This window comes from Medicago sativa, chromosome 4 (assembly GCF_051527215.1).
Source record: "Medicago sativa cultivar Bolivia chromosome 4, Bolivia_mono, whole genome shotgun sequence".
In the NCBI taxonomy this organism is placed as follows: Eukaryota; Viridiplantae; Streptophyta; class Magnoliopsida; order Fabales; family Fabaceae; genus Medicago; species Medicago sativa.
The window spans coordinates 78,627,196-78,654,875 of NC_140752.1; the positions used below are offsets into that span (position 1 = coordinate 78,627,196).

Sequence of the window (27,680 nt, forward strand, 5' to 3'; positions counted from 1 at the left end):
AATTAATCTCAGAATTGAAAGTGTTATTTGATGATTTGTGGTGTGTATATGTAAGCGTGGATATAAACATTACTAACTGATCACGGATCATTTTAAAGGCATCACTACTAATCAAGGTATTGCCTTGACAGTCGTGGACTTGTCTAAAATATTGGGTGAAGCATCAAATATTAACTAAAATATTATAAAATATTGGGTGAAGCATCAAATATTAACTAAAATATTATAATTGAAATTCATAAAATTCATATACAATTTTCATGAAGAAAAAAATATCAACGCAAAGCACAAAATTAAACTCCAAATATACTACCAGTATCTATTAACTAGATAGTCTTGGAGAATTAAAATTTGCCTACTAAAATGCTTGCATGCGTGAATAGAGGGGTCTTAGAGAGAAACCATGTGTGTTAAATAAAATTATATGAGGAGTATTTTCCTAATTTTCTATGTAAAAGATAATAATAAAACTTGTACAAGTATTATTATCAAACACGTTTAGAGTATTAATTTGGCCATCAATTGAACCACGATGATCAATAATATTATTGGAAGAATATACTCCCTTTCAAAAAGAAATACAAATAAAAATGGTAGTTGAAAACTTGATGTATGTGAACTAAAATTTTAACTACATAAATTAACCTGTTAAACTATCACCGTTTTTGTTTTTTTGTTTTTTTTTTTTGTCTAGTAGTCTAGTGGCTGGAGCTTGAACATTTTAAATGCCTGAGAAATGGAGGGTTCGAACCCCTACTTATATTTCGTTCTAAAATGAGTAAATGTTTAAACTTTTAACTTCAATGCCACTTTGGTCAAATATTGATGTTAAGAGCATCTACAATGGAGACACTCAATTGTGAGGTCTTAAACGGGTCCCACGTTGACACATCACTTTTTTATTGTTTTTTAATAATAATACCTAATAGATACTCAACCACTCCAATGGAGACCCTCTAACGAAAGGTCTTAAATGGGTCCCACCAATAACTATTTAAGACACTATTATCTATTTTATCATATTAAATTGATTAAAATGTAAAGTTACAAAATTTATATGAACCGTAGCTTATTAAAAGATTGAAAAATAATTAATAATAATATTGCCAAATATTAAAAATTACAAATTATTTAAAATGATGATAAAATTACATAATTAAAACAATAACAAGTTTTCTAAAATCTAAAATTACATAATTAAAACAAACAATAACTAATTTTCTAAAATCTAAAATTACATAATTAAAATAATAACTAATTTGAAAATTTGCAGGATTTTGAAAATTTGGATTAGGATTAGGAGGAGATTGATAATTAGACATGAAATTGTAGAAATTATTTTGGTTTGGATCCATTGTCCAAAATAATATAACGATACAATATTTAATTATGAGTAAATAAAATAGGAATGGCTGAATAATTTTTAGGGACTTTGAGGAAATGAGAGCAAGAAGGAAAAGCCAACGATACAGTGCAGTAGCATTTTGGAAGTTAATATATATATTACATGGAACAAGAATGAAAAGCGAACTTTAAATTGCAACGGTCATAAATAAATAACATAAAAAAAGCCAACAGTAAATTGTAATTGGAAAGCAACAAAGTAACAATGATTATTTTATTAAAATATGGTGTGGGACCCACTTAAGAATGGGGTCTTAAGTGAGACTCTGGGTCTTAAGAGACCCCCAAAAAAAAATTCTCCAATAGAGGTACTTATTAGGTACCAGGTCTTAATTGGTAAAGACACTACCATTGAGGATGGTCTAACAATTACAGAAGAGAAGTACAGTTTTTTATTTTCCTTTTTCCCTTAATTCAACGAGACCACTGCTGAAAAGGGGAGAAGAAAAATCGAACAAAAAGTAAAGAACCACACGAACATTTAAACAAAAGGACAATAAAAAGGCGATTCCTTTTTTTGTGTTAAACAACATGAAAGATAGAAATGAAATTCTTGTACTAGCCTATTAGGTTGAATAGGAGTGAAAGATGATCGGGGTAAGGAAGGAATAAAGTACACTTCCACTACCATCAAACATATTCTAGTTTTGATGCTTATTTTGGAATTTGGAAAGGAGGGTGATTAATGGTTACAATCCTATTGTTGAGACCAACCCATATGGATACAGGATGTCGATAATCATCTGGTCTTTCTTTGAGCTGGGATGTACTTCTTAACTTTGTTAATAAAATATTTGCAATTGGGCGGCATAAAAGATATCATGGGAAGAAAAAAAAGTATGTGTAATTGAAGATTGGATGAGGTATGAATTGAACCTTCAATTATTCCCAAACTTGATATCCAATCGCATGAATCGGTTAACGCAAGCAGAGACGGATCCACCATATGGCATGGTGTCAGGGTCGTTTCTTTAAATTTGGAGACCCGGTTCTCATAATAAAAAGATAAGCATCTTATAAAAAACACAATTTTTTTTTAAAAGAAAACAAAAAAAAGGAGTTTATAATGTTTGTTTTATTTTATTTTGAAGAGAATAATCATAATGTTTATTGTTAAAGTATTGTCATTTTATACAACAAGTATGAGCTAAACATTACAAGAAGTGCTCTAAAAAAATAAGAAACAAAAAAAGAAGTTATACTGTGTCTATATTTGAAAATATATAGTCAAATCATCAATTCTAAAACAACGTAAAATATAAGAAATATAATCAATAGCGACTACAATTAAGGATTAATTTTTTTTCTTCCAAGGATCAAGTATTATGAAACAACGTTTATAAGAAAATCATCAATTTAACTAATATAAAATTTTAGTGAAAATAAAAACCGAAAATGATACTAGTGCAATGAAAGTTTCATACTAATAATCACGAGTCAAGAGATGAATAGGATTCGACTTCTGTAACATAGTGGCGGGCTATGTCACATGACATAGCCAGTAATATTGTGCCACGTGTCACTTCTTTTTTTAAACAAAAAAATCAAATAAAATAAAAGAAAAGGAACAGCAACAGAACACATTCCCACCTGTCGCACACTCTTCTTCTTCGCAAAAACAAAACCCACCACCATCATCGTTTGTTTATCCTCCACCATCGGTCGCCACCGCCTCCGTTAACACTAGCAGCACACACTGCAACCATATACTCCATTAACACACCAAAAACCACATCTTCAAACCAATATCCGATGTCGCAATTTAAACAGTTCAAACCAGAATCCGATGCCACAATTTTAATAGAATGCTAACACATCTCAGAGGTCACAGTCACTCCTCCACCGTGCCAACACAAAGTCTTGGATTCACATAACAGGTATTTTCTTCATCTATAGTTATTTCACATAACAAGTAAAAACATTGTTTTTTTTATTGAGCAATTTCAAATTCCAAATCAATTCTCTGAGATAATAACCCTCAATCTCTAATCAATTTCAAATAAATTCAACAAATTTGAAAATGAAAACACAGCTACACAATACAATACGGAATCCCTTTGACGTAACAGAACAGTGGTCAATTCATCAGTTCATGAAAATCGACGGTGACATGTGCATAAATGATTCCTGCGACGGAGGAGGGAGGCGGCGACGGAGGAGAAGTGAAGGCGGCCTGTGCACAGATGATGATTGTGGGTGGATAGCACAAGGAGAAGTGAGGAAACGCTTTTGAAGAAGAAGTATGTACGAATGCACTGTTTTTTTTTTAAATGTTGTTCCTTTTCTTTTATTTTATTTGATTTTTTTGGTTTAAAAAGAAGTGACACGTGGCACAATATTACTGGCTATGTCATGTGACATAGCCCGCCACTATGTTACAGAAGTCGAATCCGAATTCTACTCACCTTAACCTATAAAACAATGGTTAAATGTTGTAATTAGATGGCTGCGTCTTTGTTTTTTACGGTACAAAGCCACCTAGTACTGATCACTCACGCTGCTCTAGTGGTTAAATATACAAGGTGCGACGCTAATTCCTTTCATTTGTTCTCCAATTGCGTGAAATTCATCAAAGCTGTATCCCTGTCAATCACAAACATCTTGGGTATATCTTTCTTTGAGTAAAGAAGTTGAAGCAATATTTGTAAAACATATGTAAAGTTCTCCTCTTTCTCGGCCGTAAGGATGGGAATAGGTTAGGCCGAGCTAGGCTTTGTAAGGCCTGCGGCCTATCATAGACTTACTTTTTAGGCTTGAGTCTTTTTGAATGGCCTATGGTCTGGCCTAAGAGGCTTTTTGAATGGCCTATGGTCTGGCCTATTAAGCTAAATAGGCTTTTAAAAAAGCCTAGGCCTTCTCTATTTAAGAAAAAAGTCTGCCCTGACCTGACCTGTCGTAGGCTAAGTCGTAGGCCCCTGTAGGCCGGCCTGGCCTATTCCCATCCCTACTCGGCCGTCAAAAATGCAAAAGCAACCGAATGTGTAATATCGGTTGAGGTGACCCCAACTATCTCAAACAATGGCATCCTGTACAAGTTGATTTTATTGGTGGAGTCCGTGGTCAAAATTGTCGGAAAATTGTCAAACAACTTAACCAATTTGGGATGAGCCCAAAATATAATCTTAACAGTAGCACTCTCACATTGTGTTCTCGTGAAATAAACATATTTGTACTCTTTCAACTTTGACACTAATAGTGCATCTCTGACTTGTCGTGTTTGATTGCCTCTTTGAAATCATGACGCTCATTGTATACTTGATTTATATTTGTCATGCACTCTTTTCTTTTTTCCTTCAAAAAATATTTTTTTTGTTGTACCGAACTCTTGGTCAAGTCACGTACAATCTTATTGTCATATTTCATTAATCTTCCCGCAAGCACGTGCCTTTCTAACTTTGACACCATCTCGTTGTTGTGAATGCCATTAAGAATAACCAACTTTCAAGTCTTTAATTCCCTATTAACATATTAACATATCCACGCAACATGAACATGAAGGTGAGAAAAACACAAGAAGGGGGTTGAATTGTGTTTTGAAAAATTCTTCGTTTCTCTTAAAAACTGAACACACTGATCAGAAGCTAGGTGAGACAGCTTCTGAAGTGATAATCAGAATCTAAATGCAGCGGAATAAAACAGAGAGAGAGAAGAAGAACGACACAAAGCAATTATACTTGTTCCTTCCACAATCCGGAAGTAGTCCAGTCCCCCTTGCACTCCAAGGAGATTTCACTATGAGTAATATCTGATTACAAATGCTCAAGCACACAAGCAAGAGACTTACAATGCTCAAGCACACAAGCAAGAGACTTCCTTTGCTCAAGAACACAATCAAGAGACTTCCTGCTCAAGCACAACTGCAAGAGACTTCCTAACTAAACAAAATTACACAGAAAATTGTTTAAGGTTGAACACTTGATATACAATCAGAGGTGCTCACAATACAAATCAGATACAGACTCAATGGACTTAAGAATTTCTAAGATATGACTTTGAGACACAGAAATTCTAAGTGAATGCAGAACAATTTCAGCAGAGGTTTGGTACTTGTGAAAATCTTGTGAGTCTTTCGTTTAGCGTTCTTGCATTACCAAATCTCTAGGTCTTCACTCCTTTATATAGAGGTGTGAAAGAGACGTTGTGAAATTGCCAGCACACCAAAGAGTCGTTATTGAAGCTTGATCTTTCACCAATGATCTTTTGCCTGATTTGGTTGTTGTCCTATGAAGAACCAATTTGAAATCCATTCCTTATCCAAAGGAACATATATGCAGGCGAGACCGTATTCTGGAGCTGTTTTCTTGTCTTGAAGCGTGGACACAAAACAGAGTAGTGGAGAACGTGGTTGTACAATTCGTACAAAGTACAATGTCAACGCTTCCGTCCAAAATGCAAGCACAAGCCTTCAAACACCTTTGAAATGACCGTTGCAAAATTCCACTAATCCTTTGTTTGTGTTTTCGAATCCAATGGACAACTTTTGCATTGATAATTCTTCAATTCTTGAATCTTTTGCAAATCCAGTTGAGATTCAGCTTCTGGTGAAATAGCTTCTGATGAGGCAGCTTCTGATGATATGACTTCTGCAGCTTCTGATGACGCAGCTTCTGATGATGTGGCTTCTGGACCTCTTGTCTTCAGAAGCACTATTCTTCAGGAGCAGCTTTACTTCAGGAGCGCTATTTCTTCAGGAGCAGCTTGACTTCAGGAGCGCTTTGCCTTCAGAATCATCTAAGCTTCATTTTCTTTTGCTCTTTATTTGCTCATTCAGAACCAATGATGATGTAACTTTATAATTATGGTCCTGTACACTTGAACAAATATTAGCTAGTCCAATTTACAATTTTTAATACCTTGTTATCATCAAAACTCTTTAAGGTTCATTGTTAAACACATTTTGTTCCAACAGAACATACACCCACATTTTTTTGATCTCGTTGCTTCATGCTTCAATTTTTTCATTGATACTTTATGATCGACAAAACTAAGTTTTGTCTCAACCAGATCATCACCCGCATTCTCAAGCATAACTATAAATAAACAACATAGCATTGTAAAAACATTCAATTAATATTTATCTTGAGAAAAATAATTGGAAAAAAAAGTGGTTGTTGAAAATTTTCAAAATGGAAGACGTAGTTAACTACAACTAAAGTTCTAATCCCAACGATAGTTAACCACCATTGCGAGTGTATGTCAGAAAATAAAAAATATGGCAGAAAAATCAACAACTGTAAACGGGTTAAAAATTGCATTACGTGTTTCCTGACGTCAAATATGTGTAGAAACATTATGACCATCATTCTTCAATGATTTGATACAAAGACTGGGGAAAAAAATTAGTTTTTGGGTTTATTTTTTTATTTTTTATAATAAGGTATGAAAGGTGATGAATGAATTGGTAGGAGTATGGGTCTGCTTGTTTTAGATAAAATTGCACGATGGTAGTTAACTACCGCTGATGGAACAATAGTCAACTATCGTCAGAGGCATATTCGTAAATTCTATATGTTTTTAAACAATTTCACACGGGAGAAAAGAAATTTTCTTATTTGAAGATTTATTTTTAGGTCCCTTCGTATCTCTTTAGGCCCTCTAAAATTACAGAATTGTCCATAATAAAACGTTCTGTAGATAACTACCGGATGTTCATTTAAAAAACATCATTTTGTACATCAGGTAGATAACTACCAGATGTTTATATTAAAAAAATTCCATTTTCTACCTCCGGTAGTTAACAACCGGATGTTCATTTCAAAAATTCTATTTTGTACCTCCGGTAGATAACTATCCGATTATTGCCCATTTAACCTTTTGTTTTACATGACAACATACATTTTTGAAACTTTCTCTCCCATCTTCTCACATCTCTCCACCAGCTCACTTCCTCCATCACTTCACTCTGATTACCGACTGAACCACCAATCTCAACCCACTAACCCCACGTGAATGCCAAATCCTAACCGTCCAATTATTCACTATCATCAAAATCCACCAAACCTACTAATTGATCGCAATTGAGTGAAGATTTGCGCTATTTATTCTATTGATTGTGATGAAAACACAAAATAAACCGCTTAAAAACCGCAAAGTTTAGAAGCATATTCAAGTTGATTGCAAAATAGAAAATAACTGCTTAAAAACTGCAACCTTGGTTTATATAAGGAGTATTCCGGTAGCTATCTACCAGAAGTACATTGTTGGAACTTGTAAAATGAATATCTGGTAGTTATCTACCGAATGTACAAAATGAAAATTTTTAAAATGAACATATGATAACTATCTACTGGATGTACAAAATGAATTTTTTTAAAATGAACATCCGATAATTATCTTATCTACAGAACATATTATTAAGGACAATTTCATAATTTTAAGAGGCTTAAAGAGATATGAGGGGCTTAAAAAGAAACACTCTCTTATTTTGATTTGGTGTTTTGTTAAAGGAATTCATAGCCCATCACTTTGGATTTTCAATTCGATATTCATTTGACAAAAGAAAAAAAAAATTCTTAAAAAAGAAAGAAGATGCATACCGCCAAAAATGAATTCCATTCTTTCATGGTGGAGGTTCACATGGGAAGGTACAATCCCTTCCCACCATGGGAAAGCTTTTCTTAGCCATTAGATTGCTGATTTTATCATGGTCACACCACACCATATTTTTCTCTCTTTGCTCTTTCATACCATCTTCCCACACCGTTTCTTTCTCCTTCATGTATCCATCACCACCAACATCAAATCTGTAGTCCCAATTTTTTTCCAGAAGAAGAAAAAAGACACAATGAAACTTAAAAGGATTTTGTTTTGTCTTTAGCCATGCAATCCAAAAAAAAGGACGTCAACGTCCAAATTTTATTCTCAGTGTAAATACATTTTAATGCTTTTAAATGTTTTTATTGTTGTTTGACCCATTTTGATTCACTTAATTGTTTTTGCTTTCCATGAATTTGATGCCTAACCCACCACCACCACCAATCAAATCCACCGCCGCCGTCCCTCTAACTGTCGACTGCCGTCCCTCTCGCCGTCGAATTGCTCATAGCGTCGTCTTCCTCCTCTGGACCTGTTACTTGTCGTACCGTCGCTGACCCATTTCCCAGTTTTTTATTTCTCTGCTTTTGTTGCCTGGATTTTTGTTGCAGCAATTTAGATCAAGAAGGAGGTTTCATATTAGGTTAAAATTGTAGATTTGAATCTACTGGTTTATGGCTTCGGTGGAGCTTGGTTCCTTATTTGCAACATCACTACAAACTGCTTTGTATATTTTGACCCTGAATCTTTCAAAAAAAAAATTGCAGAAAACTTTTCAGATTTGAAAGTATTGGTTCATGTTCATGGATTTTGATGGTGTTTGGCTTTGTTATTCTAATTGTTAAAGTTACTAAACGAAAATGTCATGAGGATTAAAAATGTTGATCAGTTCGGCGACGAGAGGGGTGGAACCGCAGTCGACGAGAGGGGTGGAACCGCAGTTGGAGAAGATAATATAGTGCTGGTGGAATGCTTATCTTACTCAACTCAGCAACATGTTGCTGGGTTTAATTGGCAAATCATTATAGTGAACCAATGGAAGATAATATGTTGCTGGGTTTGATGTTGCTGGTGGTGGTAGAGAGGAAGGAGAGAGAAGGATGGTGGAAGGTGTTAGAAAATAATATAGTGTTGAAAGTGTATGATAAGATTGTGTTCTTTATTTGATCTAATGGCTTAAAAAAATCTTCCCATGGTGGGAAGGGATTGTACCTTCCCATGTGAACCTCCACCTTCTTTCATTTATTTTCATTTTAATTTTCACTTTCCCCTCCAAGAAACAATCGATCCGCGTCACTCTCTCAAATTCAATTTCAACTTTCCATAACTACACGCCACGTCACCGATCCGCATGATTCTATGAAATTCAATCTCAACCATCGATAATCATCAAATCAACGATCCTCATCACACAAACAAAACACATCCACACGCCACGTCATCGATCCGCGTGTCGCAAATACTCCAAATAAACGACACCCGTCGATTAACCAATAATCAACGGCCACAATTACACCCCATTCACCCACTTCTCAAATTTCAAAACCCGCACAAAATCATATCACTATATAACTCACCCCTTTCATCTCTTCTTCCTCATCACTCTCAATTCTTCAAAGCACAAAAACAACCTTCAAGTTTCTCTGTTTGATACTGTTCTTTTCAGTTATTTTTCATAATCAATGGCACGTACCAAGCAAACCGCTCGCAAATCCACCGGTGGCAAAGCTCCAAGGAAGCAACTCGCCACAAAAGCCGCTCGCAAATCTGCTCCGGCCACCGGCGGAGTGAAGAAACCTCACCGTTTCAGGCCAGGAACCGTCGCTCTCCGTGAGATCCGCAAGTACCAGAAGAGCACTGAGCTCCTCATCCGCAAACTCCCCTTCCAGCGTCTTGTCCGTGAGATCGCTCAGGATTTCAAGACTGATCTCCGTTTCCAGAGCTCCGCCGTGTCGGCTTTGCAAGAAGCGGCCGAGGCTTATCTCGTCGGTCTCTTTGAGGATACTAACCTCTGCGCCATTCATGCTAAGCGTGTCACTATCATGCCTAAGGATATCCAGCTCGCTAGGCGTATCCGTGGCGAGCGTGCTTGATCTTGTTGATTCGCTTTGTTAGGGTTTGTGTAGATAGGTTCATGATGTAGTTAAATCACAAACCGTTGCTATAAGTTTCTCTATGGATTTTGTTATATTGTAATGTGCTTAACGCTTAATCAATGAAATCGATCATCTTTTGTTAAACTCTTTGTTCAATTACTTATGCTTTTTTTTTATCTTTTCTTAACCCTAATTTTCTGTCATTTTATTACACTTTCCGAACTTTTGTTATCCCTAATTGGATTTGAAATCAAAATTAGGGTTGATAAAGGCATATTGTATAATGTTGAAATTCTTGTTAAATATATTGATAAATACAATTATTTCAAAGTAAAAATTAAATGCTGTTGATTACATCTTGAAATGTAAAAATAATTGCATGCATAAGCTTAATAATCAATCCTTCTTTGTTAATCTGATGATAACCAGTCTCTAGAGAATTACGCTTGGGAATTTGCAAGAATTTCGACCTGTCACATAAACAATTACATTAGGTTATTGAATGAAATGAAATGTGAAATTATAGTTTTGTGAAATTGTGTATGAATTGTAAAGAGAGTAAAGTCGGAACTTACTAGGGTCTTTGGTTGTTTCTGTAGCAAGGCCATTGAAATAGCAAGTGGCTCCATTAGTTTTGAACTGGGCCCAATAGGTACTAAAAACGTAACTGGCATGAACAGGGATTGAAACTGGTTCATAGCATTCATTTCCAGGTGAAAGTGCATCACAAGTCATGTTTGCTACATTGCAAGCATAGGTCAAAGCTGCTGCCAATTCTGTTTCATCTGCTCCTTCTGCAGCCACACACCATACCTTACCTTTGTATGGCACATTGTTCTTTGGAGCTTGTAATGGTGCATAATCTGTGTTATTTTTTTTACCCGTTAAGTCTAGTTCATAAATTGGGGTTCCATCTGTGTGTAATAAGCCCCAGTGTCGTTCTGTTCCAGGTCCTGACTTTTGGTTTTCGTCGTAAAGTGAGAAGAGGAAGGTTGGTATTGGGATGCCGGGGCGTGCTGGGGTTCCGATGGGTGGTTTTGCTGTCATTCGTTGGATGAGATTGCGATTGTATGTAGCCGCGTTGTAGATGTTTGCACCTGTTTCTTCTATGTCACCGGAGTTTGGCCATCCTGTTTCGGATATTACAAGCTGGATGTTGGAGTATCCAAGTTTCGACATAGCAAAGAGGAGGGAGTCAAGCATTTGGTCTAACAAGTTTCTGTAGATTAAGCCACTATCAGGGTCTCTTGTGGTGAAATCTCCTCTGAAGAGAGCATAGTCTAGGGGAATATTGTTGGGGTCCTGTGACCATGGGAAATATGGGTATGCATCAATGAAGAAAAATGAATTGGTTCTGTCTAAGAATTTGAGCATTGGTGCCATCACACTGTCTCTTATGTCGGATCGGAATGTTCCGCTTGACGGTGGGAAGGTTGATTCTAAGACATCCATGGCTAATGGGGTGCCAATTTTGATGCCTCTGATGTTCTGAGAATTGAGTGCTCTTTTGATGCTTCTCATTGCTGGGACAAGATCATGCCACATTTTGTGACCTTGTTCTGAATTGTAGCTTAGCACTTCATTTCCTACAAGTAAGTAGCGGAACAGGGTATTTGGGTAGTATGGGAGGATATTGTTCCTCACCCATTCATCTGCTATGCTTTGGTTTGCAGCAATGCCTGAGATTTCATGGTTTGGGATCATAATGGAAACTTTGAGCTTTGTGGTTGATAAAAGGCTTAGAATATCCGGGTTGGCGTCGTAGAGCTTCACACGGCCAGCTTTCATCGTTGTTAGTAATTCTATGGATCGATACGGAGAGGGTAGATTGTTCCCAAGCACGCCATAGTTCACACCAATATTGCTATTGGCTTTTGCACCTGTAGAGTTAGGAAAAATTGCATTAGTTTAATGTAATAAGACAATGTAACATAAAGAATCTCTATGGCTCAAACTTACTTGATAATGAAATTAAACAGACTAAAAATATAGCCAGATAATCCATTTCTCCAAACTACTATTCCAATGGCTAGTTGTTTATCAACGGTTGCAGTAATGGTTAAGCAATAGAGTGAGATGCAGAGAGAACATTAGCAATATCAATTTATACAAATGCTATGGAGATTGGTAGCAAGAAATCATATTATCTTTGGGAAAAGGATCTTTATGAGGCTATACAAGAAGAATATTTTTTTTACTATTCACATGGAACAACCTGAAATAAGAAAGGATTAAAATGGATTCAACACACACATTCATTTATTAAACTAGTAGTGAAAGCAAGGGCGTGTTCTCTTTGTTTCTTGAGTTAACCTGTTTCTGAACCTATTTTATTATTACAAGAAATGAAGGTAAATTAGTCACAAACTTTAGGAGGTGGAACAAGGTACTAATGTATGAAAAAAAACCAAGATAATGAAATTGTTCCGCTCACCTAATGAAACTTATCTCTCAATCAGCTCACTTTTATTTGGGTTTTATTGGCTAATTTGATCTCTTAGATGTCTATTTACTCCATTCACTTAAATGAACAAAAAAATAAATAAGGGTCCAATTACTTCGCATATTTCATGTTTTTATTTTTCACTTCAACAAAAAATGATTTGTATGCCTTTCTTTGTAGTATGTAGGTAAGAAAAAAAATGATATTTTCGTTATTATAAATTTAACACAATAATATTTTTTTGTTTTGACAAGACAATATTTTTTTGTTGAATTAAGTAAATTTAACACAATAATAATCACATATTTAAGACAAAAAATAAATAAAAATAATCATACTTTTTAAAAAAGACATATAGAAGAGGCCACTCAAATTAGCTTGTAATTTTAAGCATTTTGTAAGAATGTTGTCACAGTCCCCGGAAATCCAACCGTACTCGGCTGTGGCGACGCCCTCAGATGGTGGAAGAAGGCGTGCCGAAGACCAACAAATGTGGAGGTTCGAATTCACTGGTTTGACATTTTATCTGTTTTCCTATTTTTCACATTTATCTGATTTTTCAGGACCCTCTCTTATCACCATTCTGCATTCCCATCAAAACACTTATCCTACGTATAACTGAATTATCAAACTTAATATCCATAATGTGCTTATCCCACACCATACAATAATGAACCATCAACTCTGAATATATATTATTAATTTACAAATTCTTAATCATCATCATCATCATCATCACATAGACCATGTTTGTTACCCTCTCTTTTTGACCGATCTTTACAATGTAGTCATTCTTAAGAGCTGCTTAATACAAAGTTAGTCCCAATTCCCAAACAAATTTGGTACTATAATTTGATTTTGTAGGTCCGCTGATCCACATAAAGAAAGAATGCCTTTACTTATCTCGTGCATGATTGGAATCACATTCAGTTTGACACTATGATTTTATTGATGCGCTAAAGTGTAGTTTTTGCAAAATCATGGTGGCTCACCGTGATTCTGCCAAACTCATCGCGAATCCAAACATAGACGAATATATATATATATATATATATATATATATATATATATATATTAAACATAATCACAGTATGGGAACCATTCATATTTAGTAATTAATTTAAGACAAAATTATTCTTGTGGTCCCTTAATTTTAATTTCAGATGACAATGTAGTCCATTGTCTTTCTTCACGCCATTTTGGTCTTTCATATACTCCATCCATTTCAACATGAGTGTCGTTTATTGTTACACACAGATTAAGAAATGCAATAAAGTAGTCAACAAATATATCATTTTTACTAAACTAATCCCATCAACTATTGGTGTGTATCTAATAATCATAAATGATATATTGCTATGCTTAGCTGGTATAAATGTATGTCAATCCTGTCATGTTCTTTATACCTCATATTTATTGGATCTTTCTGATTCTATCTCATGTTTTCAGAGTGGTAGAGACACTGAATGATTATGCCACTAAAGCTGTTGTACATACAGCGGACTATTTTGGTTCTTTGATTTATAAATTGAATGACTTGTTAAATGAGAAAGTTGTTCAAGTTTCAGGAGTAGAGCTACAAGTATCTTGTACTTAACAGGTATACTTGATTATCTCCTTTCTGCTTAAATAAACCTAGACTATTGATGTTGAAAGTAACGGCGAAGATGAATAATTGATTTACCGCTACGATCATATACTGAAACCATCAACATGACTTTTAGGCAACATTATTATCTTGAGATTTTAAAGATAATAAAGTTAACCTGAAAAGTATTTCATGTCTAGCTCTTTTCCTTCTTTCACTCAGATGCCAGAACCATTATAAAAATGTAGTTAACTAAATGTTTTTACTGTTTAGTGTTGTATTCATTAAGGAAATCTTTTATGAATTTAATCCAGTGCATTGTGCACAAATTCAAGACCTTTGCTTTTAGTTATCTAAAACTAGACTAAAAGAATGAATAGAAAGTGAGTTTTGCAGTCACAGAAAATCTTCAGATCTTATCAAGGTACAATTGTGAAAGTGATTCTATAGTAGGGTTAAGGGTCATTGTCTCTTCTATGAGTGGTGTGTTAACCCTTAGAGTGTTTGTTTAGGCTATAAGTTTATACATTTATAATTTTTTATGGATCATGTTTTGTAATTGGGTTGGAGTACCTCTTGAACTCATGTTACAAACAGTTATGTTCTTTACTGTCAAAATGAAAGTTATCCATGAAAATATATCTTTAAAAATATTCATAAAAAATTAATGAAAAACTTACTTATATTACCTTGAATAGTTTTATTACATTCAGACAAACATAAAATCTTTAGAATTAACCACAAGTTTGTAAAAAAATAAACTAAATTGACTTACATTCTTTAGTTTAAGATACTAAATTACTATTTCATAAATTGAAAGTACTAAATTAGCAGACTATTATAATTTTAAGACCATTGCAATATAAAAACATCAACCATTGCAACATTTTGTGTTGTTCCCATGTATGTTTTAGGAGGAGAGAAGTTTAGCTGCGACACCGGCTCTTGCGAGTGGAACACACATGAGATCATGTGCCCTTGGAACTGTGAGACCAGGTCTCTCTTCCATGCTAACCTTAGCATCAATACCTTTCAGTATTTGCCCATTTGGGCCTGGTACCTCTAGATCAAAGCACTGGATAATAGATGCAAGCAGTGTGGCCATTCCTGCAGTAGCCAAATTGACTCCAGGACACATTCTCCTTCCAGACCCAAATGGTAGAAGTTGGAAATGCTGACCCCTAAGATCAATTGAAGCTGCTTCACCTTCACCAACATTTTCTATGAACCTCTCAGGACGGAATTCTAATGGTTTTTCCCAATATTTTGGGTCTCTTCCCACTGCCCAAACATTAAAAAGTATCAACGCTCCTTCTGGGATCACATACCCGTCGATCTCACATTCTTGTGTACATTTTCTCTTGACTACAGGTAGTGGTGGGTGCATGCGGAATGCTTCCTTCACGATGGCTCTAATGTAAGGAAGATTCTGAACATCTGATTCATCAACCAGTCTATCTTTTCCCACAATAGAGTCAATCTCCTCTCGAGCTTTTTTCAACACTCTAGGATTGTTGATGAGCTCTGATAAAGTCCATTCAGTTGACACAGCCGTGGAATCTGTTCCTGCAGAGAAGAAATCCTGCACACACAAAGCGTTGTGAATGTAAGAGCATTGCTAGTGACGTAAAATTGCAAGTTTGCTTCATAGTACAAACACATAACTTACTAAACCATATTCAAAAGAGCCATAGTGGTATAAAATTAAAAGTCTTTCATAGTCGAATAACATCTCAATTAAATACTTAATACTATTGATTGATGAAATTTAAATTAATTAGCATATAATTAGAAGATAAGAAAAAAAGACATTATAAGAAACTTACCACAACAAGACCCTTGATTTGTTCCTTGGTAATTTTGATGTCCATGGTTTCATCCTGAGCATATTCAAGCAAAGTATCAAGAAAAACTACACTCTGCTCGCCCTCTACGATTTCTCCATTTTTTCTTTTGTTCACAATCTCTTGTCGTTTATTGATAACCTTTTCAATGATAGGATCATACTTATTGAAAATCTCGTCAATTCTCTTCTCATAGTTTCCAAACTTAAACTTGTTCAATGGCCATATGAAGTTTGTAACACTATATTCTCCAAAGATCTTAAGAACATCGCGAGCAATATCTCTAACCTCTTCCGCCTCACCCAACATCATCGTAGAGATTGTGCTGTTTGTCCACTTGAGAAGCTCCTCGGTGACATTAAGTGGCTGTTGAGTTTCAGCACTATTAGCCATAACCTGAAGAACCTTACGGATTTCTCGGCTCCTCAATGGCCTTAACTTGTTAACAGTGGTGGCGTTGAGCAAGTCGTTCATGATAAGCTTTCTAATAAACTTCCAATAAGGTCCAAATGGAACCATAGCAACAGAGTTGTCATAGGTAAGACGACTAATAGCAGTGGTTTGGAACCTTGTGTTAAAGGAAGTAGCTTCATGGGTTTGAAGGAAAAGTTTGAACAAGTCAGGAGTGGAGGCAACAACGGTAGGCATGGAACCGAAGTAAAGAGTGTACAAAGGGCCATAACGTTCTCCTAACTTGATAAGAGTGTGGTGAAGAAGAGGGTTATCCAGAAGGTGAAGGTGACCAATGAATGGAAGACGAGGTTTGGGACTCGGAGGATTGGGAAGGTGGCGAAGAGCCTTTGATTTTGCAGTAGGTGTTGGACGCAAGTGTAAGAAGAGAGCAATGAGCAATAGAGTAACTGCAAGTTCCACCAACATGGTGTATAGCTTCTTTGTAGTATATTTACTTAAGTTGTTAAGGATACTAAGAAGTAGAAAGAAGGTTCTTATTAGTTACTCTTAGGTGTTGAGAACAAATAGGATTTATGTTTTGCTCTGAAGGAAAAGGTTTCCCACATTTCCCTTTTATAAGCCTCAAGTAAATGGGCAATTGTGATCAAAATATTTGTCATTCTTCAAAATAAAATATGGCGGCTTCCGTACTCCTAGTGAAAGTGATTGCTCTATTTTGAAAAAAATAACAATATCACATGCAGGTTCTATAGTCCAAGGGAGACGTGGTTGCACTATACACTACAAGTGTGAGTTATGTGTATTATTTCCACCACCTACTAATATTATTCTATTTAGTCCAAGAAAGATGCGGCTGCATGTTTTTTAAAATATTTTTCCAGACTCCAGTTGCGACTCGATTGTGAACCCCTGGTCAAGTACAATTTGACTCGAGAGCTGCAACATATTTTGGCTTCGGAACAATGCACCAAACACATGCACTTTCAATTGTGGTTTTGAAATATACACAAAAATATTTATTTAATCTCACATTTATGGATTTTTATTTATTTATAGGTTTCTTACACCCAAGGTAATTCTTTGTTTTTGATTAGCTTAGTGGTTAAAATTTCATTTTAAGGCAATTTTGGGGTTTGAATCCCAAATATTACATATATAATATAATTAATATTCTTGTAAACTGAGCTATACTTATGAAAAACACAAGGCAATTCTATTCAATGAAAATGTAGATATTGATTGATTTGTAATGTTGTATGAGTATAATGTCTTTGGTATACTCCAAACCATCATTGATCATATCATATTACCAAACCATCATTGATCATATCATATTCATTAAAATATTTAGTTAAGTATAATGTCCCCCACATAAATAAATAATAATAGGCCACATGCATACTATGACGTTTAAACTTTGTAATAAAATTAGTTTTTTTTTTCGTTTTAAATTAAACTTTTGTAAATATGTGCACCTAGTCCCTTACATTATAAAATATAGACATCATACCATCTTTCTATCAAACTCAGTCAAAACGTGTAAATGTATATATTTATTTCAAAATTATAGTTCATAGGTGTATTATTCAATCATGATTTGAAATAAAATCAACCAATTACTTGTTTTATAATGTTGGTAAAATATTTATCTGTAAAATTATTATTGAATTGGAAAACAATAAAGAAAATGCACGTAAATCATCATGTTTTGCGTCGTACACTTTTAGAACCTTTCACCTCAATGTCAAATAGTCACATAAGCATTTTTTAACAAAGTTGGATGAAAAAAAAGGATCATTTGTTACAAACAGAAATTAGAGGACTAACTTGTTCATTTTTACTAACATAAAGAACCAATTTAAAACTAACATAAAGAACCAATTTAAAACTAAAAGGACTGATTCGGGTCAAACGTTAAATTTGAAGGGCACCATGATGCATTTGAACTAATTCATATTCCCTTCGTCCCAAATTATACGTCATTCTAACAAAATATGTTTGTCCCAAGTTTTACGCCACTCTACGGTATCAATAAAGTGTTAATGCTTATTTTTCTATTAGGCCCTTTACTATTTTTTATTTTATTTTTTTGAATGATCTTTTCTCTATCATTCTTGAATGATACTTTTGTAAACTAACTCATAATTTCTCTTTTTCTTACAATAATAATTGCATTTCCTAATTTCTGTAAAATTATCAAAGTGACAATATTATCTACTAAACTAAATAGGAAAATCTTTGGACGTTCTTTTTCCAATTTTACCCCTGTGGGGGCAGTTTGGTAAATTAGTAAATCATGGTGTTCCCTTATATATATTGGTCGATATGATTCAATTGTGCTTCCCACTATGACTACTTCCTCATATTTCTTCATCTCTTCTGTCCGGTTCCTGTTTTTCTCGCCATAGAAGCTTCTGGTCCGGTTTTTTGTGGTTGTGATGTTTGTGTTGTTTAATCGCTTTGCATGTTTGTGTTTTCTTGCTTCTTTTGTGCTTTGTTTTTCTTCTAATGTTGGTTTTCAGCTTCTTCTTCAGGTTTGTTTAGGAGATAGCAGCTTTTGGTCCGGTTGTTTGCTGTTTGAAGGTTTGTGTTGTTTGATTTCGTTGCATGTTTATGTTTTGTTGCTTTTTGTGTCCTTTGTTTTTGTTCTAGGTTCTGTTTTCATTTTCTTTTTCAGGTTTGTTTGCTATTACACTTTGCATGTCGTTTATTTGTTAGGTTTTTTTGATTGTGCTTTGATTTTGTTCTGTTTTTGTGTTTTGTTAGTGTTTTGTGCTTTGGTTTTGTTCTAACTTTGGAAAATCTGTTGATATGGGATTATGTCTAAGGTGTTAAAAACTGATAATGATAGTGTTTGATACAAAATTTGGGTGAAAGATAGTGTTTGAGATAATTGGAATTTTTTTAGAGAAAAGCAATAAGTAGTGATTATGGAGAATTCGAGATGGCTGGAGCTCAAGGGACGCTTAAGCTGAAGTGTATGTATCATGTGTTATTGAAATTTTTTATGTTCTCAGTCCTGTGATTTTATTTAAATGATTTCTTTATTTCAAATTTGCATTTTATTTACATTTTGGATTTAATTTTTTTCATTGTTAAGGTGAGGGCTCACTAAGTGTTTGAGGAAATGTCTCAATATGTATTAAGTAGGATTTGTATTGCTTTAATTATATTCCTATTTGCATTTCATTAATTGAGATTTTAAATTATGTTTTTCTCTAATATTACTTGGCAGGTTCATAGAGTTGTTGATGAAGATTAGGAATGATAGTCTTTTGATCAGCCTACAAAATGTTAGTCTATGTATAGTTCTAATAGAATTCAAAACTCAGTTTTGCTTATATGTATTTCTGAAGGTTAGGGTTGAAAAAGATTGTTCGTGGTTATTTCAGTTCCTATTTGTTTTTTTGGTGACAGGAGATGGAGTAGAGAAAGTTGAAGAAGGTGCTGAACAAAGTAATGAAAAGAAACAATCTAATTTTAGACATAATTATCATGATATGGTAAATATTACTTTATATGTTATTTGAATTTGAATAATAATCATTGTTTTTAGCTTCTATTCTTTGGGTGCAGGATTAAGATCTAATATTCTAATATGAAGGCTATATTTGTTATACTTAATTATGATACTTAAAAATTATTTAATGCATATTGATTGACTTCAGGTCTGATCCTGGTACAATGAAGCAAGGAAAAGTCCCTAAGAATTCACAAGGCCGAAAGGGAGAAAAATGAAGCGTGAACATTTGGAAAATTGGCTCAGATTTTTTGTTTTTGAGTAGAGAATTCTTTTGAGTTTTTGTCTCTATTTTGTTTCTAATTCTTATTATATACTTTGCATCTATTATTTCATTTAGTGATACATGCAACCTTGGAGGTTACTTGACGACATTTATATTTCAGTTTTTAGCTTCAAGATTACTTGCTTATATTTTTTTAATTTCGTTTCTGGAGAGTCTTTTTGTTGACTGTTTAAACTCACAGAATATTGCAGATTTTATTCACATTGGATGATGGGCTGATCATAGAAACAGTTGTCATACCTTGTGATACAGGCAGGACTACTGTGTGCGTTTCAAGTCAAGTTGCCTGCCATGAATTGTCAATTTTGCTATACTGGAAGGCAAGCCTTTTTTCTGTCTATAATGATCGATTCAGTGGCTACACCGTCTTTAGTTTTGCTACATGTTTTTCATACAGTGTAATTTTGCAGAATGGGTCTCAAGAGACATCTTACTGCCGCAGAAATAGTCGAGCAGGCGGTTTTTGCAAGACGGCTATTCACAAGTGAAATTGGTTCCATCACCAATGTTGTATTTATGGTATGTCAACAATTGCACTCAGAATTCTAAAGCTTATTGTATATCAAGTTCTACTTTGTTCCTAGCAAATAAGATGCCACTTCTATTTATAAGGATGAAAATAGGCCAGACAGCCCGACGTAGCGCACATTAGGCTTAGGCTAGGACAAACATATGTAATTGATAAACTAGGTTAAGAATTCTTCTAAAGCACATTTTGCTGAGAAGGCTAGACTTTGGTCTCTCAAATTTTGAGGTGTGATAGACCGATTAATTTAGTTTATATAATCAATAAAATAATATTTTTTTCATCTAGAATTGAGTGGACCCTGTAAGTTTAAATAACATATACAAGGCTGACATGAAAGCTATGATAAGCCTAGCCTAGAACTTACAAGTTGTAGCTATACGTTTAAAAAGTGTCTTGGTTGGGGCAAGGATGCCTTTTTAGCTATAAGATTAAATACACCTTGAGTGTACACAACATACTATTCTAGACTTTGAGCTATAAGTTCAATTACGTTGATGCTTAGTAAATTGTCATGTGTGCTAGAGATGAAGGGGGGAAGATAATGATAAAATGTAACTACAGGTGTGGTGTCTTCTTATTGAATGTTGATTAGAACATGTAGAAGAGGATTTTCATAACTTTATTGTATATTATAGATGTGTACATATTTTATTTTAATCACAATCACAAACATTTATTATCTAAGCAATAGATATAATCAACACTTTTCTCCTTTACATTGCATTGGAGGAAAATTCCTTCTTATTGATCACAAGTTACAAAATTTTTGTTTTGTTTGGTCTGAGAAGAAATACTAGGTTTGGTCTGAATAATGCCAATTTCGACTCTTTTTTTGTGAGCTGATGAAATTTTTATGTTTTGTGGGTTGAGGAATGGTATAGAAAGGTTCAAATCAGACATATTGGACGTGGATGTAACAACACAATGATGTATTATATATTTTCCTTTACATTTTTCGGTTGATATTTTCCTTTTTCAATGTTTTTGTAGAACTCTTGAAATGTTTCAGAAATGTTTGAGATTTAAATAGTTAAAAGAAACAAAAAATTTCGTTGTTTGCTGCAAGGTGAGCTTATTTTATCTCTCAGCTCAAATTATAAGCTTATTCTAAGAAACTTATTAGTTGCTATAATTCTCTGTGCCATTTTTGTTAGTAACTCTGTATTTTCTCCTAAGGTTTGAACCTAAAAGCTGTTCCTAAAATGTGGTTTGATTGTCCATGCTTTAATATTCGAACAGTACTTCCAAAATTTGAATTGTTTTAATCCTAAAACTAATCAAGATAACTTTGGTGGATATTTACGGAAATTTCTGCTTTGTTATTCATGCTCTCTCTTTTTGTTTCTGAACAGTTTGCTAACATAGTTTTAACGCTGAAAGAAGATAAAAATCAGAGGTTGCACAAGGTTGTTAACAATATGCTTTCAATTGTTTGTAATTTTTACATAATGTTGTTTTTGTCTCGCAAAATATCCATGCCTATCACACTTGGAAGTAAATTTACCTTCATCATTTTGAATTCATTTCTGATTGGCTTTTAGTCTTTGGTATAATGTATTTTACTTCAACCATTGCAGCTCCAGGAATTAGCTTCTCAATTAATTGATCTGTGTAATCTAATGGATACTCCTCCAGAGGAAAGGAAACTGTTTGACCATGTTACCTGTAACATCTCAGCTTCTGTCGATGAAGTCACTCTTCCTGATACCCTTGCTCTGGATCTGATTGAGCAGGTGCTAGAGACCTTCTGAAGTTTAAAAATTTGGGCTCCGAAACTTATGCTAACATATTATTTTGTTCTTTTTATGAAGGCTGAAGTGGAAGTTGAGAGACTGGACCAGCTTAAAGCAAGCAGGATGAAGGAAATTGCTTTCAAGAAGCAAGCAGAACTTGAAGAGATATTTGCTAATGCTCATATAGAAATAGATTCAGATGCTGCAAGATAGAAGATCGTGGCATTGATTGATTCTGGAGACATTGAACCAACTGAATTACTGGCTGTCATGGACAATCAAATAGCAAAAGCCAAAGAAGAAACTTTAAGCCGAAAATGTATATTGGACAAGATTGAGAAATGGATGTCAGCATGTGAAGAAGAGAGCTGGCTTGAGGACTATAATCGGGTAATTATAATCTCCCTTGTGCATTTTTTCTATGTGTCCAGTTTTGGTGAGAGAGGTGAGTCAAGACATTTACTATCATGTTAGCATTGATGTATAAAAGCATTGATGTATCAAAGAAAATTTAAAATTTTAACCAAGTAAACTCTTCATAATCTGTATGGTATTGGTTGATAATGATGACTTGCTTCCAACTAAAAACTTCAAGCAATAAAGAGTTAAGAACTAATTGATACTAAATGCAGCTATTTCTTTGAAAAATGCAGCCATTTCCCTTAATTTGCTCATTTTTCTTCTATAGCCTATCAGTATGAGTGATTTGCTTTTTGATAGTGCCTTGCCATGTTTCCAGAATTACCAAGTTTAGCTTTACTGCAATTTGATCATTGCATTAAATGGTTGCATAAGTTTGTCCAATATATCATTTTCGATTTAATAATTTTGTCATACACAACAATGCAAAACAGGATGACAACAGGTATAATGCAAGCAGAGGTGCACACTTAAACCTCAAGCGAGCAGAGAAAGCCCGGATACTGGTAAATAAAATTCCCGGTATGTATGGAATGAAACCACAACCACCATCAGATAATGTTATTATTAGTTATATTTACTGTCAATATTAGGTAAAACAAAAAGATGCTACATTATTGGAAGAATTAACATTGTTTCTTTTGGTGTAAATGCATTGCCAAAACATGTGCTTGGGAAGAGACTCATGATATGTCATTCACATATGATGGTGTTAGTCTTCTTGCCATGTTAGATGAATATGCCATGCTTAGGCATGAATCGGAAGAAGAAAAACGAAGAATGAGGGTAAGTTTTACTGGTATGATGATTAGGATGACTGATTATCGAATTAACTGGAGCATTTGCTAATAATAAGACTGAGCAAAAGTAAACAGTCAACTTGATGTAATTCTGTTGACTACAATTTTACCGACTCGAATACTCTGTGGACTTTCCACTGTATATGATCAGAAGAAATTTCAGGAGTAGCAAAGCACGGAACCAGAAGCCCCCTTTGGTTCAAAACGAAGCCCTGCTAGGCCAGTTAGCGCTGCTAAGAAGGTAGGTGGCCCTCGTGCTAATGGAGGGGCCAACGGTACTCCTTGCCGACGGCTATCGCTTAATGCTCATCAAAATGGAAGCAGGTCCATATCAAAAGATGGAAAAAGGGATAATACTAGACCAGTTTCTCCTGTGAATTATGTGGCCATATCAAAAGAAGACGCTGCTTCCCATGTTTCTGGTACTGAACCCATCCCAACATCACCCTAATGAGAGCTTAATTTCCAACCTTAATTCGTGAGGTTAGCATTTTGTTGATTAGACTATATCCTTCTGAGTTCTTATATTTTATGTTATATTTGAAATGTTTTGATTTTTTTTTTATTTCAAGGCATAAAATGCAGGATTTTATCCATGTGAGTTTGAGGCTTTGAAGAACAAACAATTATTGTTGAGAAGAAAACATTGCGAATCCAAACCACGATGGTTCTTACAAGGTTAATGGGAGTCGCAGCGATGACCCCAGTGTTGTTGATTCCTTTTTAGAACAGGTATTTCTTAATTAATAGTTCTTGGCAACATGTGTATATTGTGTCGGAATATGTGAAAATATGAGTACATGAGTATATGTGGAGTTTTGAATATATTAAGGATAGAGCTTTCTCATGTGACGCTAATATTTAAAAGTGTTTTCAATTCTTTCTGTCCACAAATTACTGTCGTGACCTCTGTCTGCAACAACAGAATTTGAGGGTGACTTAATCACAAATACAAGTTTTTTACACATTTGTTTTTATATATAAGAACTGTTTGCACAAACACTTTTAACAGCTCATGTTGGATATTTATATTATAGATTTCATATGTGTATTAAATTCGGTGGAAGGGTTGAATTTGGCTAAAGTTTAAAATTATTGGTAAATGCCTTGGTCGTTTGGTTCTTTGAGGAATACCATAACAGCTTAATTATTGGCATAGACTTTAATGAATACCATATCAGCTTAATGCATAAACATTTCGTTGAGACATGGGAAAAATAGATAACCTCATTTAGTGAGTGACATAAAGCTTCTTCTCCCAATGATGCTAAACTAAAAAATTTGCCTCCAGTATACACAGGTAAATGGGCCAATGCAACAGATGGGAAGTAGAAGAAGAGCCGGCAAAAGGAACTCCTTATACATTCCAGTTTCGTGTCCCCAAAGGAAGTTTAAAAATTACTGACTTAATACGAGGCGAGGTGAGTTCTTTATTTCTCTTCCGCCCTTTATCCATTTTTTTTTATCTTGGTATTTTTTTTGAAGGTATGATCGGTGATTTCCTACTCCATGTAGTACAAAAATGAAGTACTTCACTTCTTTTAATGTGTTGCCTTCATATTCATAAGTCAACTGATTAAGTAATGTATTTCATCTCATAATTTGCTATCCATGATCCCTTTGAAACAGTGGATTAATGTAATCGCATAAACACATTATTTCTTTACATGTTTAAGATGTGCTTTTCATTGATAAAAAAATAAACAAATTTCTTGCAAATCATGTTGACTAGATATTAACTTTCTTTGTTAGTGTCTTGATGGTTAGTTGGAATTTGGATACACCTGGAGATTTTGTGATAATGAGGAGTACCGGTCAGCCAGTTTATAACTTTTGTGTGACAGTTGATAATGCTACCATGGCTATTTCTCATGTTATCAGGTAATGGTTAAATTTCTTATTCAATCAAATGAATCTGTTTGATTAAATACTTTTGCTATCTTATTCCGTAAAGTATTTGTAATTCAGAGCAAAGGAGCATTTACCAAACACTCTAAGGAAGGCATTAATATATAAGGTAAAGCTCAAACAGTAAAGTATATAATCTTTTATAGTATCTTGGTCACTGATTTTGGTTTGTTCTGCATGTGTGCATGAATCTGTTTACAGGCACTAGAATTTCCCATGCCTCATTTTGCACACATTTCCTTGATTTTAGCTCCTGATCGGAGTAAATTATCAAAGCGACATGGAGCAACATCAGTTGGTCAGGTAAAGGTTCATCCATCATTTCTATGTTACATTGTTCTTAAAGTTTTATTTGGTCACTTTCTTTTATTTTCTTTTTAATCTTAGGGTTAATGTTAGTCTCTATAAAATTCACAATTTTTCAAATTTAGTCCTTATATAAATATTGGTCCTTATTCTGCTTTAATAGGGACTGAATGAATACAGGTACAGAGATTAAAAACATTTTCTGTAAAAAGTTATTTAGTCAAGAAGATGTCGATTATTTTGATGGATTTAGACACAATGGAATTGTATAAAACTGACATTATTCAGTCCAGGGATAGGGATGAGAAATGTATGAAAGATGCTTGGATTCAGTTCGCATTTGACAACACTCTTCAGGTGGGCGACAAAGTTAGATTCAGTTTTGACTTCGACTTGAACAGCTTATTCGCCGAGTTAGTCTAGCATGTCCCACAAATTTGTAATTTAATTTTCACTGTGGATTTAGAGACTATTGTAAGATGTTTGTAGACTATTATGTCCCTTGATTTGCTGTTGTAGCTACCTGTGGCTTTTGCTATGCATGTCTTGTGCTTCTTTTATCTTTAGTGTGGTACCTACCCGTTGTTCAAAGTGGCAATAGTATGAAATTTATGTTTCATCTAGCAGGTTTGCTTCTTTTTATATAATATATGGAAAAATAGCTTCAACAATAAGAATAATAAACCAATGTTATTGACTTCAAAATCCACACATCATTCTCTGGAGTTATCAAAATCTGTCCATAAGACATGGACGAAGGTTTACGGTTGACAAAATGCAGGTACTATAAAAATAGAGAGCAACTTTTCCCATCCCTGACATTATTTTAGGCATGCACGTTTTATGTTTTCTGAAAATGCATTTATGGAAATTTTAGAGGTCAAAAACTACACTTATAGTCTAGATACATGTTCAGTTGAGTCAATAAAAAAAATATACCATGGTTTTTTTTTAAAATTTATCTCAACCCAACAAATCACTTGCATGTTACCACATCATTAATTGAAGGAAAAGTGGAGCTTATATAGTGTAAACAATCCCTGATAAGAACCATGCATTTGATCTAACTCTTGATATTGTCCATTATGGACTTTATGACCTAACTGGATCATAACCAAAAATGATACTACTTTCTCGAAAAATTCATATTAAATCATTTTTCATAATTTAAATAAAAAGTATGAGTAACTCCAAGTGTTTGATTGGGTGGTCAAAAGACGGATCTTTGACATCAGATTTTGAGTTCAAGTATTTCTTAACAGAGACTGAAATAGTATTCTCTTCTCACCTTAAATTTAAATTATCTATCGAAAGTAATATAAAAAGTAGTAATAATAATTTTACTAAAACCATTTTGAAAATTGACATTTTATTTGAACATATTCTTTTCAAGTGAGGAATGAGCATATAACAAAAGTGAACAAGCGCTATTTTATTCACAAGAACATAAACCATTTTATCACCATAAAGAAAAACAAAAACCATTTCATTTTCTCCTGAAAATACTAAAGAATTTATTTATGACCATATATGAAACCAAATCCTATTTTCTTTAATTAAAAAATCCAAAGAATTCATTTATGAGCACATGTGGAACCAAAAAACTTTTGTTTCATTTAGCAAGAAAAAACTTAATGTCTTAATGTTATCACAATTTATCCATCACAATTTATCCTACCTTTTTATTGAAATTCGTTTCATTTTGGAAAATCACCTATTTTTCAAGTAATTCACCAAAATAAAGTATTCACGCCGAAAGTGATTGATCTTACCTTTAATCCACTTTTGTTTGTAGAAGTTACATCATGAAAAGCTCCAATAGCATCTTATATAAAGAGTAAAAAATGAGCAAAGT

The 27,680-nt window shown here is 34.2% G+C and overlaps 4 protein-coding genes, 1 long non-coding RNA gene and 1 pseudogene across 12 annotated transcripts; 4 read left to right on the plus strand and 2 right to left on the minus strand.

Annotated features, from left to right (window-relative positions):
* Positions 1 to 9,536: 9,536 nt before the first annotated feature.
* On the plus strand, positions 9,537 to 10,178 carry LOC146932256 (histone H3.2). The gene has a single exon (XM_085703985.1). The coding sequence runs from the start codon at positions 9,621 to 9,623 to the stop codon at positions 10,029 to 10,031; it is 411 nt and encodes a 136-aa protein (XP_085560111.1). The 5' UTR covers positions 9,537 to 9,620; the 3' UTR covers positions 10,032 to 10,178.
* Positions 10,179 to 10,310: 132 nt separating this feature from the next.
* Positions 10,311 to 12,134, minus strand: LOC146932257 (putative glucan endo-1,3-beta-glucosidase A6). The gene is made up of 3 exons (XM_085703984.1): positions 11,994 to 12,134; positions 10,610 to 11,914; positions 10,311 to 10,504 (listed from the first exon to the last, which is right to left on the minus strand). Exons 1-3 carry the CDS (start codon positions 12,037 to 12,039, stop codon positions 10,467 to 10,469), a joined length of 1,389 nt encoding a protein of 462 aa, XP_085560110.1. The 5' UTR covers positions 12,040 to 12,134; the 3' UTR covers positions 10,311 to 10,466.
* A 736-nt stretch (positions 12,135 to 12,870) lies between these two features.
* On the plus strand, positions 12,871 to 15,648 carry LOC146932258 (uncharacterized). Its single transcript, XR_015007070.1, has 2 exons — positions 12,871 to 12,975; positions 13,927 to 15,648. It is a non-coding gene; the product is annotated as an uncharacterized LOC146932258 (long non-coding RNA).
* LOC146932259 (2-hydroxyisoflavanone synthase) lies at positions 14,730 to 16,907 on the minus strand. Its single transcript, XM_085703987.1, has 2 exons — positions 15,892 to 16,907; positions 14,730 to 15,647 (listed from the first exon to the last, which is right to left on the minus strand). Exons 1-2 carry the CDS (start codon positions 16,786 to 16,788, stop codon positions 14,976 to 14,978), a joined length of 1,569 nt encoding a protein of 522 aa, XP_085560113.1. The 5' UTR covers positions 16,789 to 16,907; the 3' UTR covers positions 14,730 to 14,975.
* A 1,761-nt stretch (positions 16,908 to 18,668) lies between these two features.
* LOC146932260 (65-kDa microtubule-associated protein 1-like) lies at positions 18,669 to 24,343 on the plus strand (annotated as a pseudogene). Its single transcript, XR_015007071.1, has 12 exons — positions 18,669 to 18,906; positions 19,559 to 19,616; positions 19,741 to 19,826; positions 19,992 to 20,449; positions 20,540 to 20,648; positions 22,011 to 22,064; positions 22,236 to 22,391; positions 22,470 to 22,781; positions 23,246 to 23,342; positions 23,458 to 23,597; positions 23,757 to 24,094; positions 24,184 to 24,343. The product of XR_015007071.1 is annotated as a 65-kDa microtubule-associated protein 1-like (transcript).
* Positions 24,184 to 26,448, plus strand: LOC146932261 (glutamate--tRNA ligase, chloroplastic/mitochondrial-like). 7 transcript variants are annotated; one of them, XM_085703992.1, is made up of 7 exons: positions 24,199 to 24,343; positions 24,903 to 25,032; positions 25,364 to 25,492; positions 25,580 to 25,628; positions 25,721 to 25,822; positions 25,989 to 26,005; positions 26,114 to 26,448. In XM_085703992.1, the coding sequence occupies exons 3-7, from the start codon at positions 25,371 to 25,373 to the stop codon at positions 26,139 to 26,141; spliced, it is 318 nt and encodes a 105-aa protein (XP_085560118.1). In that variant the 5' UTR covers positions 24,199 to 24,343; positions 24,903 to 25,032; positions 25,364 to 25,370; the 3' UTR covers positions 26,142 to 26,448. The 7 variants fall into 7 exon arrangements, with proteins under 7 accessions (XP_085560119.1, XP_085560120.1, XP_085560118.1 ...); XM_085703993.1 differs by lacking the exon at positions 25,989 to 26,005 and having other exon boundaries at positions 24,184 to 24,343; positions 26,119 to 26,448; XM_085703994.1 differs by lacking the exon at positions 25,989 to 26,005 and having other exon boundaries at positions 24,184 to 24,343; positions 25,379 to 25,492; positions 26,119 to 26,448.
* The last annotated feature ends 1,232 nt before the right edge of the window (positions 26,449 to 27,680 follow it).

Bases quoted from the DNA above. Each gene is read 5' to 3' on its own strand.
- LOC146932259 (XM_085703987.1), bottom strand. From the start codon at position 16,788: ATGTTGGTGGAACTTGCAGTTACTCTATTGCTCATTGCTCTCTTCTTA. The intron at 15,648-15,891 runs GTAAGTTTCTTA...TTGTGTGTGCAG, and splicing joins AAATCAAGGGTCTTGTTGTG to GATTTCTTCTCTGCAGGAAC.
- LOC146932257 (XM_085703984.1), bottom strand. From the start codon at position 12,039: ATGGATTATCTGGCTATATTTTTAGTCTGTTTAATTTCATTATCAA. The intron at 11,915-11,993 runs GTAAGTTTGAGC...CTAACTCTACAG, and splicing joins CTGTTTAATTTCATTATCAA to GTGCAAAAGCCAATAGCAAT. The intron at 10,505-10,609 runs GTAAGTTCCGAC...TTTATGTGACAG, and splicing joins AGAAACAACCAAAGACCCTA to GTCGAAATTCTTGCAAATTC.
- LOC146932256 (XM_085703985.1), top strand. From the start codon at position 9,621: ATGGCACGTACCAAGCAAACCGCTCGCAAATCCACCGGTGGCAAAGCT.
- LOC146932261 (XM_085703988.1), top strand. From the start codon at position 25,371: ATGGTTAGTTGGAATTTGGATACACCTGGAGATTTTGTGATAATGAGG. The intron at 25,629-25,720 runs GTAAAGCTCAAA...ATCTGTTTACAG, and splicing joins GGAAGGCATTAATATATAAG to GCACTAGAATTTCCCATGCC. The intron at 25,823-26,005 runs GTAAAGGTTCAT...GAATGAATACAG, and splicing joins GAGCAACATCAGTTGGTCAG to GTACAGAGATTAAAAACATT.